At 39.5% G+C, this 10930-nt stretch overlaps 1 protein-coding gene across 1 annotated transcript; it reads left to right on the top strand.

The window, feature by feature from the left end:
* The first annotated feature begins 1986 nt into the window (after positions 1 to 1986).
* LOC129833920 (retinal cone rhodopsin-sensitive cGMP 3',5'-cyclic phosphodiesterase subunit gamma-like) lies at positions 1987 to 9029 on the top strand. The gene is made up of 4 exons (XM_055898745.1): positions 1987 to 2031; positions 6263 to 6420; positions 6588 to 6628; positions 8178 to 9029. The coding sequence occupies exons 1-4, from the start codon at positions 1987 to 1989 to the stop codon at positions 8252 to 8254; spliced, it is 321 nt and encodes a 106-aa protein (XP_055754720.1). The 3' UTR covers positions 8255 to 9029.
* Positions 9030 to 10930: the final 1901 nt, after the last annotated feature.

The following is a 10930-nucleotide window of genomic DNA, read 5'->3' as shown; positions in this document are numbered from 1 at the left end:
AGTATAAACACCATGCGACCACGCAGCCGTCATACCGCTCAGAAAGGAGACGCGTTCTGTCTCCTAGAGATGAATGTACTTTGGTGCGAAAAGTGCAAATCAATCCCAGTGCAACAGCAAAGGACCTTGTGAAGATGCTGGAGGAAACGGGTACAAAAGTATCTATATCCACAGTAAAATGAGTCCTATATCGACATAACCTGAACGGCCGCTCAGCAAGGAAGAAGCCACTGCTCCAAAAAACCCAAAAATAAGACAGACTACGATTTGCAACTGCACATGGGGACAAAGATCATACTTTTTGGACAAATGTCCTCTGGTCTGATGAAACAAAAATAGAACTGTTTGGCCATAATGACCATTGTTATGTTTGGAGGAAAAAGGGGTATGCTTGCAAGCCGAAGAACATCATCCCAACCGTGAAGCACGAGGGTGGCAGCATCATGTTGTGGGGGTGCTTTGCTGCAGGAGGGACTGGTGCACTTCACAAAATAGATAGCATCATGAGGATGGAAAATTATATGGATATATTGAAGCAACATCTCAAGACATCAGTCAGGAAGTTAAAGCTTGGTCGCAAATGGGTCTTCCAAATGGACAACCACAAACATACTTCCAAAGATGTGGCAAATGGCTTAAGGACAACAAAGTCAAGGTATTGGAGTGGCCATCACAAAGCCCTGACCTCAATCCCATAGAAAATTTGTGGGCAGAACTGAAAAAGCGTGTGTGAGCAAGGAGGCCTACAAACCTGACTCAGTTACACCAGCTCTGTCAGGAGGAATGGGCCAAAATTCACCCAACTTATTGTGGGAAGCTTGTGGAAGGCTACCCAAAGTGTTTGACCCAAGTTAAGCAATTTAAAGGCAATGTTACCAAATACTAATTGAGTGTATGTAAACTTCTGACCCACTGGGAATGTGATGAAAGAAATAAAAACTTAAATAAATCAATCTCTCTACTATTATTCTGACATTTCACATTCTTAAAATAAAGTGGTGATCCTAACTGACCTAAGACAGGGAATGTTTACTAGGATTAAATGTCAGGAATTGTGAAAAAAACAGAGTTTAAATGTATTTGGCTAAGGTGCACGTAAACTTCCGACTGTACACACCAAGACAGTTCATGTAGAATGCATACTGTGTATTTGTCTTTCTATGTACTGCCTATAGTAAAGTCAAACCCCATCCAGGTAAGTCAGTGCTAATTTCTTAACCCCTGTAATCCAATTATCCAAGTATTACTGTTAGCGCACATAAAGAAAAGGCTGGGCCTGTGACTCTTAAAAGATTTACATATTGACCTACTAATACTAACACCATGTTTTGACTTTCTGTTGCTTTTAAAGTTAAATGTCAGTGTTGGCATGTTGAAATCGACATTGATTTCATCTGTGCACAGACAACAAAGTGAAAGACCAAGTGGTGTCTTCACAATGTATCAACAGAAAACGCAATATTCTGTTTATCCAATGTTCTGTATGTAGTTACAGGATATTAGCTGTTTTTGTCACAGGTCAATAATTGAACATAGAATCAAGATCTCTCTAAAGGGGTCAAGAAATGATCTAGTCCTAGCCTCATCAACCCAGGTACTGTCTGAGAGGCTGATCTATATCTATGCTTCTGAGTCATTCAGATAAGGGTTTCTATAACTGGCCTGCCCTCAAAACCAGGGGTCTGGGTCAACATATCCAAGAGTCATTCATAACAAAAAAAGATCCAAATTATATTAAATATCTCTTATGAGACACAGGACCGATAAGGGCATGTTGTCAACTTTGCTACCAATTCACCAATTAATTAAATACTGGTCCCCAGACCTCCATTATCAGGTACGTGATGAAGTACTGTATATGAAATAGCGTCAGCTTCCTTTAAGGGCCCTTGGTCTGCACTGCTTGGTCTGTCCTGTACCAACGGGTCCTAAATCTCTAATCCAGAATGTCCCCATTAACTGTAGGTCCATATTTGGCACTTCACCATGCCAGACCTCAAGGTCAACGTCATTGCACGTCAGAGCTCTGTGGTTAGACTGTTGACTCCTGTGACGATGTGGATTTTGCCAACACCGTCACGGTTAATTTACATTGACATTTTAGTCCTTTAGCAGATGCTCTTATCCAAAGCGACTTACAGTTAGTACATTCATCTTATTAAGATAGCTAGTTGAGAACCACATATCACAGTCGTAGTAAGTACATTTCCTCATTAAATGGGCACCTTCCCATCTAATTATTCCCCATGGACATTAACATTTTTACCACATATTCAACAAGGAAAAGTAAAATACAACACTACACCCTCTCCCCATACAGAGGTTTTGATTCATGCTGCACTTTATTACTAATACAAATAGCACTGAAGAAATGAATGGGGTAAAAAGAGTTTGATGGTGTGTAATGATCAAAAGTAGTGCTACACTTAAATTGTACTGTCTAGAGTATAAACTGTAGTGATTTGGGAATTATCTACTGTTACAGTTTGTTGTATTTGCTCTAAAACAAATTTCAGAACTATGTGCTTACAGTTAGCTCTGAAACATTCATAAAAAATCACTTATTGTTTGAATGTCCTTGACACAGTAAGATGCTGCGTGGTGATTGGATATATAGCTAAAAGTATTGGACTCACAGTATGTAGTCACATACTAGAAAAGGATGATCTTACGTAATGCAGATTCTCAGTACTTCCTCAATGCTCTGACGTATATACCGAATACTGCAAGACGGACATGACGACTAACTTGGTTTTCAGTTAACTTGGAAAAAATTGTCTAGCCAATTATGAGTAATGGGATTGATACATTATTCATTTTATCCACCAAAAAAATCCATTCTGAAAAATGTTGCTATTTTTTGCTATTGGCTTCAATGTTGTTTTAATCAGAAATGTTTTGATGTTATTTCTGATGGTAAATTACAGGTAGGCCTATATATACCAGCTGTAACAGGACTGTTAAAGAATGCCACCTGCAAAAATACACTAAATACAGACACACTGATTATCACCAAGTAAAATAACTTTAGTAAATTGACCCCTAACCTACATGACAAGTCAGGAAATGTTCTTTATTTTTCAGGTGTGTTTGTGTGTGCTATTTTTTATTTTACTAGATCGGTGTATCTTAGGTAAAATATCCCACTCAAGCAACAAAATAGTTGTCAGGAGAAGATAGTGGTCTAACCGTACCACCTGATCACAAGGATCAAGGAACATCATGAGTGACAACACAGTCTTTAAAGACCCATCACAGTGACAACGCAGACTCTTTAAAGACCCATCACAGTGACAACGCAGACTCTTTAAAGACCCATCACAGTGACAACGCAGACTCTTTAAAGACCCATCACAGTGACAACGCAGACTCTTTAAAGACCCATCACATGGACCAGGAACGCAGCCACATACAGACAATGTCGACTCCTTTGACAAGCTTGACACAGGCGTGCCAAGGCTTAATTGGATAAGTTAGTTAAAAACGACCATATTGACCTGCCTTACTGATGTCCCCACCCCCTCTGATGTCTAGGAATGGAGGTGGGGTGAGGGTGGTGAAGGAGCTGGCTGACCTTTTTGGAGACCATGTGACTGGAAACCAGGAGACTCCAGGATTAAGAATCGGGTATTTAAATGAAGGCCGATTCCTTGTGTTCATTTTGTTCTTGGACTGACATGCAGCAGTAGCTCTCATTTCGAGACAGAAGCTCCTTGGAACATTTGTGAAATTAGGTGAGGCAGAGACTTTTTATGTATTTATTTATTTTTATTTAACCCTTATTTTCTAGGTAAGTTGACTGAGAACACATTCTCATTTACAGCAACGACCTTGGGAGTAGTTACAGGGGGCCTCCTTATTGTTACTTTTTTTTTATTATTCCTTAGAAATAATACATTACTACTTAATTACTTATTGCTAATATAGATGAATACATTAGTGCTACAGTATAAGTACACATAACTTGTAAAGGAAGTATAAAGTAAAAGTTCTAAGAGTATCAAGCAGGAACATCTAAGATTGTGAGTGATTGACTCATGCAAATATAACACCTGTAGCCATGATGCAGAATGTACATGCATTTGTAATTGTAGCTCAACTGCTCAATTGAGAATTCTAGTATGATAGCAATGAGTGTGCATTCAGATTGGGAAGTGAAACAATGGATTATGGACACAGTGCATGGAGGAATCAATTTGTGTGGTAGACAGAAGTCCACATAGCTACAAACGTGTGCATCTTAACTCTAAAATCATTGGCAGCAAGTGCCAATGTCCGTACTAGAATACCATTAAGAAGGCATGCCCAATGCATTGCTTCACACTCAGTGGTATGTTAGTGTTGATATTGGAACATTGAGATTTTTTTTTATAATAGCGCAGTGGGAACTAGGTGAGAAAACATTTGTGCCAATCAATTGATAAATGATGTGACAGCAGAAACAGTTGAACTGTAGAAACAGTTGACCTGTTAATTCTGCTCATTAGTGGGCATTTTCAAAACCGCAGTGCAACATCTAAAAAGCTGTAAAACAATGACAGGATTTTCAATGTGCATCCAAAACTTCCAGTGGCAGGCAGATATCTGAGAGAGAGCAGACACCACATTCCTAGAGAGAGAGAGGCTAAACTCACCTGTTAGAAGCAGAGACAGAAATCACAACAACAGATGCTTTTGCACAGCTTTACAGATCTCTATCCACTCTGGATGGGCATTAGGCAGCAGCATAGGGAGAGCCAGATCTGTGATCTCATGCAGGTGCAGCATCTGTTGAGTTACATACCGTGTCCTGGTAAAGTGAGCTCCATCCACGTCATTATGTTAACAGGATTATGGAGCTCCCAGGTTCGGGGAAAGGGGTACTCAGGAGACAGATTAGGAGGATACTGCTTAAACGGATGAAGAAGAACAGGAACAAGGACAGAGTGTGGCCAGTATAGTGTCTGAGCCACTAAAGAGATTGGCAGGCCAGCCACTGCCGGTCTCAATGTCATCATTAATTGACGTCCGTCCCGACATCCTTACTAAGTCATAAGGATCAACCTTTTTTTCACTGACGACATCAAAGGCCAATGGGATCTTAAATCAGATGCACAGTAGTGAAGATATAATTTACAATACTGTTACAATGCTATATGCATGTATATAAATTCTCGTCAATTCAATACTTTAGTCAGGTCAAAATAATTGATAATGTAAAATCAGACATCCAAAAAGAAGAAGATGTACATGCTAAGAAAGGAGAGTGGCCAGTGTCAAGATAATGTACCAACCCAAATGGGAAAGATGTTTTGAAAAACATATTGTGGGGACTGAGAAATTAGGGAGGTGATTTTACCCCTCCCTGTAACGGCAGTCGTAATCCTCCTCCTCGGACGAGGAGGAGCATGGATCGGACCAACACGCAGAGTGGAAAGTGGTCATTATTTAATGAACGTAAACTGAACACTTACACATACAAAAACAACAAACGTGACCAAACCGAAAACAGTCCTGTGTGGCACGAACACTGACACGAGATACAAACACCCACAAAACACACGTGAAACCCAGGCTGCCTAAGTATGATTCTCAATCAGGGACAACGATTGACAGCTGCCTCTGATTGAGAATCATACCAGGCCGAACACAAAATCCCAACATAGAAAATCACACATAGACAAACCCACCCAACTCACGCCCTGACCAACTAAATAAATACAAGACAAAAGAAAACAGGTCAGGAACGTGACACTCCCTTTGTGATCTAAGCAATTGCGTGTGACACAGAGAACATTCCTGGGATTTAAGAAGGCAATTCATCAAATTGGGTTTTATATGGAATCAGAGATAATCTGGCTGTTTAGCCAAATCCCCCTAATCTTTTCTGATTACCAGTAAGGTGGCTGGAGGGAGCCTGGCAGAGAGATAGAGATTAGCAGAAAGACAGCAGTAGAGAAGAAAAGGGGTGGTGGACAGACCTGAAGTGAAGTAAAACTAGCTAAGATAGACGTAGAAAATGGGAGTGAGGATAATACATGATAGAGGGAAATTATAGACTTTCTGGCCAACGCTACAACAGCTCACCATCTCTCTTTCTAATGGGATTCATTGGCTTGGGAAGCATGTTTACATTACCAAAGCAAGTGAAATAAACAAAAATTAAATAAACAATCACAAATTAAGAGTAATCATTACACTCACAAAAATGTAAAAACAATACAGACATTTCAAATGTTATATTATGTACAGTCATGTAACAATCTCTGTCTCTCTGTGTCAGACCTCAGCAGAAATGAACACAGCTCCCCCTGCAGGAAGTGCCTTGGCAACGCCCGCTGGAACAGCTGGCCCCACCACCCCCAAGAAGGGACCCCCCAAGTTCAAGCAGAGGCAAACCCGTACATTCAAGAGCAAGGCCCCCAAGCCTGGCCAGAAAGGGTGAGAATCTCTCTGTCATCACAGATACACACAAAAACCACTCACAACCGTTCCACATATTCACACTAACAAGCACTTAGTTTTCTCACATTCTCAAACCTGTATAAATGTAGACAGACAAATTCTAGAATCTGTAAGATACAAACATGTTTCCTTGTCAATTGCAGATTTGGTGATGACATCCCCGGCATGGAGGGTCTTGGCACAGGTAATTTTGATATTCCATCTGCAATCATCAGTAGTCATGTTTGTTCATCTATATATTTGTATTTCTACTTTCAGTATACAGCACCTTCAGAAAGTATCATACCCCTTGAATTATCCCACATTTAGTTATGTTACAGCCTGAATTCAAAATGGATTCAATATTTTTTTTTTCTCACACAATACCCCACAAAGACAAAGATAAACATCTTTCTAGACATTTTTGCAAATGTAATGAAAATAAGTATACGTGCATAAGTTTTCACTCCCTTGAGTCAATGCATGTTCAAATCACCTTTGGCAGCGATAACAGTTGTGAGTTTTTCTTGGTAAGTCTCAGAGTTTTGCACAATCTTTTCCCATTATTATTTAAACATTTTAGCTCTGATCATTCAAGCAGATTTAAGTCAAAACTATAACTGGACACTTAGGAACATACACTGTCTTCTTGGTAAGTAACTCCAGCGTAGATTTGGCCTTGTGTTTTAAGTTATTGTCCTGCTGAAATGTGAATTCATCTCCCAGTGTCTGGTGGAAGCAGGCTGAACCAGGTTTTCCTCTAGGATTTTTCCTGTGGTTAGCTCCATTACGTTTCCTTTTTACCCTGTAAACTCCCCAGTCCTTAAAGATTAGAAGCATACCCATAACATGATGCAGCCACCACTGTACTTGAAAATATGGAGAGTTGTACTCAGTAATGTGGTGTATTGGACATAACACTTTGTAATCAGGACAAAAAGTGAACTGCTTTGCCACATTTTTACTTTAGTGCCTTGTTGCAGACAGGATGCATGTTTTGTAATATTTTTATTCTGTACAGAGGTCCTTCTTTTCACTCTGTCAATTAGGTTAGTATTGTGGAGTAACTACAATGTTGTTGATCCATCCTCAGTTTTTTCCTATCACAACCATTAAACTCTATAACCGTTTTAAAGTCACAATTGGCCTCATGGTGAAATCCCTGAGCGGTTTCCTTCCTCTCTGGCAACTGAGTTAGGAAGGACGCCTGTTTATTTGTAAAGACTGGGTGTATTGATACACCATCCAAAGTGAAATTAATAACTTCACCATGCTCAAAGGGATACTCAATGTCTGCTTTTATTATTTTATAGGTGCCCTTTGTGATGAGGAATCGGAAAACCTCCCTGGTCTTTGAAGTTGAATCTGAGTTTGAAATTCACTGTTCGACTGAGGGACCATACAGATAATTTTATGTGTGGGGTACAAAGATGAGGTAGTCATTTAAAAATTATGTTAAACACTATTATTGCACACAGAGTGAGTCCATCCAAGAAAATGTATTGACTCAAGACATTTCAGATTTTAATTCAATTAATTTGTAAAAAAAATTGAAAAACATAATTCCACTTTGACATTATGCGGTATTGTGTGTTTTAATCCATGTTCAATTCAGGCTGTAACACAACAAAATGTGGAATTCCTTCTGAAGGCACTGTATATCGACAACCAAGACAACCAACAAGTGTTCCTTGCCCTTTTTCATCAACTGGACAATCAATACTAATTGTTTCTCCCTCTCTCATTCTCTCTAGACATAGCAGTGGTCTGCCCATGGGAGGCCTACGGCGACATGGAGCTCAGTGATCTGGCCAAATATGGAATCATCTAAGACTACTGCCTCCTGCCTTCCCTTAACCTCTCCGCTCTTGACCCTTCCCTCTGTGTTAGTCTGGCGCGCCACCATAAGGCGACTGGCCATTCCCCTAAAGTCGTCTCGTCACTCCACGCTGTTCTTAAGTCTGTTGTGGTCAGGCACTGTGGCCTGAAAGACCACATACGGTGGGCAGACGGAACACTGAACTGTTTATTTGTATTATTATCATATAATAGTATTATACTGTATTTTATACAGGACATAAGAGATACTTGATGTGATACGACAAGACCACCCCCACCCCTCTCTACAATAGCCCACCTCGGCTCCCCATTCCCTCTTTCCTTTTGTAATCACTCAGATCCCTTTAGTCCCGCAATTCCTCTGGGAACCATCAACCACAGAAATGGACGCAAGCAAAGACTAGCTATGACTAGCTTGTACTTGCTTATAGTCTACTACAGAACTGTAAATATGTCTCTGTTTCCAATGCAACCTCTACCTTCGTTACCCTCCCTTTTTACCCCAATCTCTCTTTTTTTGCATTGTGTTTTTTACTTGTTGTTGATAAGGCGTGCTACTGTGAACACACAGGAAGCGAAAGGGATGAGACCAGGGAGGAGGTTGTGTGATGCTTTGTCATAGATCATTATGGTGAAGGCATTCCCTGTTATCCCTGTGGTGCCACACTGCCCCCTTCTTAGTGTACGGTACGCCACCAAACAAAATATAAATACATCGATGTGTTACGCACACAAACACATTTATATGACGGAATGTGTATGTGTGATTGTATGTCCTGATCGATCCATTAAAGTTTTTATTTTCAATACTCATGTTGTCCTTTGCTCTTCTGTCATCTCTGAGAAAATATGAGAAAATACAACCCCTTCCATGATGGGGTGTAAAATGAAAATCTGAGTATGTTATACTTTTCACGAACAACTGACATTCTTTTAATGAACATTCATAAGCATACAATTCAACCATATTTTTTCTACATTGCTCCACCATAGCAGACTGTAGTTTGAAACTTTAACAAATGTACAGTAACAATCAAATGTTTGGACACACCTACTCGTTCAAGGATTTTCTTTTATTTTTACTGTGTTCTACATTGTAGAAAAATAGTGAAGACATCAATACGATGAAACAACACATATGGAATCATGTAGTAACTAAAAAAGTTTTAAACAAATCTAAATCTATTTTATATTTGAGATTCTCAAAGTAACCTCCCTTTGCCTTGATGACAGCTTTGCACACTCTTGGCATTCTCTCAACCAACTTCATGAGGTAGTCACCTGGAATGCATTTCAATTAACTGGTGTGCCTAATTTGTGGAATTTCTTTCTTTCTTAATGCGTTTGAGCCAATCAGTTTTGTTGTGACAAGGTAGGGTGGTATACAGAAGATAGCCCTATTTGGTAAAAGACCAAGTCCATATTATGGCAAGAACAGCTCAAATAAGCAAAGAGAAATGACAGTCCATCATTACTTACTAAGACATGAAGGTCAGTCAATATGGAAAATGTCAAGAACTTGAAGGTTTCTTCAAGTGCAGTGGCAAAAAACATCAAGCGCTATGGTGAAACTGGCTCTCATGAGGACGGCCACAGGAAAGGAAGACCCAGAGTTACCTCTGCTGCAGAGGATGAATTCCTTACAGTTAACTGCACCTCAGATTGCAGCCCAATGTCACGGCCGTCGTAGGGAGGAGACCAAGGCGCAGCGTTGTAAGCGTACATTCTTATTTATTTAAAGAACAAACACTGAACAAAATGAACAAAATAACAAAACGTACCGTGAAGCTAATATGGATAGTGCAGACAGGCAACTAAACATAGATCAGAACCCACAAACACAAAAGGGAAAATGGCTACCTAAATATGATCCCCAATCAGCGACAACGATAAACAGCTGCCTCTGATTGGGAACCATATCAGGCCACCATAAACCTACACATCACCTAGACCTACATACCCTAGACTTACAAAAAAAACTAGACAATACAAAACTAGCATACCCACCATAGTCACACCCTGACCTAACCAAAATAATAAAGAAAACATAGATAACTAAGGAGTCAGGGAGTGACACCCAAATAAATGCTTCACAGAGTTCAAGTAACAGACACATCTCAACTAGAGGTCAACCAACTATGATTTTTCAACACCGATACCGATACCGATTATTGGAGGACCAAAAAAAAGCCGATACCGATTAATCGGACGATTTTTTAAAATGTATTTGTAATAATGACAATTACAACAATACTGAATGAATACTTATTTTAAATTAATAAGATACATAAAAAAATATCAATTTAGCCTCGAATAAATAATGAAACATGTTCAATTTGGTTTAAATAATGCAAAAACAAAGTGTTGGAGAAGAAAGTAAAAGTGCAATATGTGCCATGTAAAAAAGCTAACGTTTAAGTTCCATGCTCAGAACATGAGAACATATGAAAGCTGGTGGTTCCTTTTAACATGAGACTTCAATATTCCAAGGTAAGAGGTTTTAGGTTGTAGTTAATATAGTATTTATAGGACTATTTCTCTCTATACCATTTGTATTCCATATACCTTTGACTATTGGATGTTCTTATATGCACTTTGGTATTGCCAGTGTAACAGTATAGCTTCCGTCCCTCTCCTCACTCCTACCTGGGCTCGAACCAGGAACACA

Source organism: Salvelinus fontinalis, chromosome 34, assembly GCF_029448725.1.
Source record: "Salvelinus fontinalis isolate EN_2023a chromosome 34, ASM2944872v1, whole genome shotgun sequence".
NCBI classification, from domain to species: Eukaryota; Metazoa; Chordata; class Actinopteri; order Salmoniformes; family Salmonidae; genus Salvelinus; species Salvelinus fontinalis.
The sequence above is the reverse complement of the archived record's forward strand: the minus strand, read 5'-3'. Positions and strand labels throughout refer to the sequence as shown.

What these genes read in the sequence shown, in the direction of transcription:
- LOC129833920 (XM_055898745.1), top strand. Translation starts at nt 1,987, where the DNA reads ATGCCAGACCTCAAGGTCAACGTCATTGCACGTCAGAGCTCTGTG. An exon ending in TTGCACGTCAGAGCTCTGTG is followed by an intron (nt 2,032 to 6,262) that starts GTTAGACTGTTG and finishes TCTCTGTGTCAG; the next exon opens with ACCTCAGCAGAAATGAACAC. An exon ending in CCCAAGCCTGGCCAGAAAGG is followed by an intron (nt 6,421 to 6,587) that starts GTGAGAATCTCT and finishes TGTCAATTGCAG; the next exon opens with ATTTGGTGATGACATCCCCG.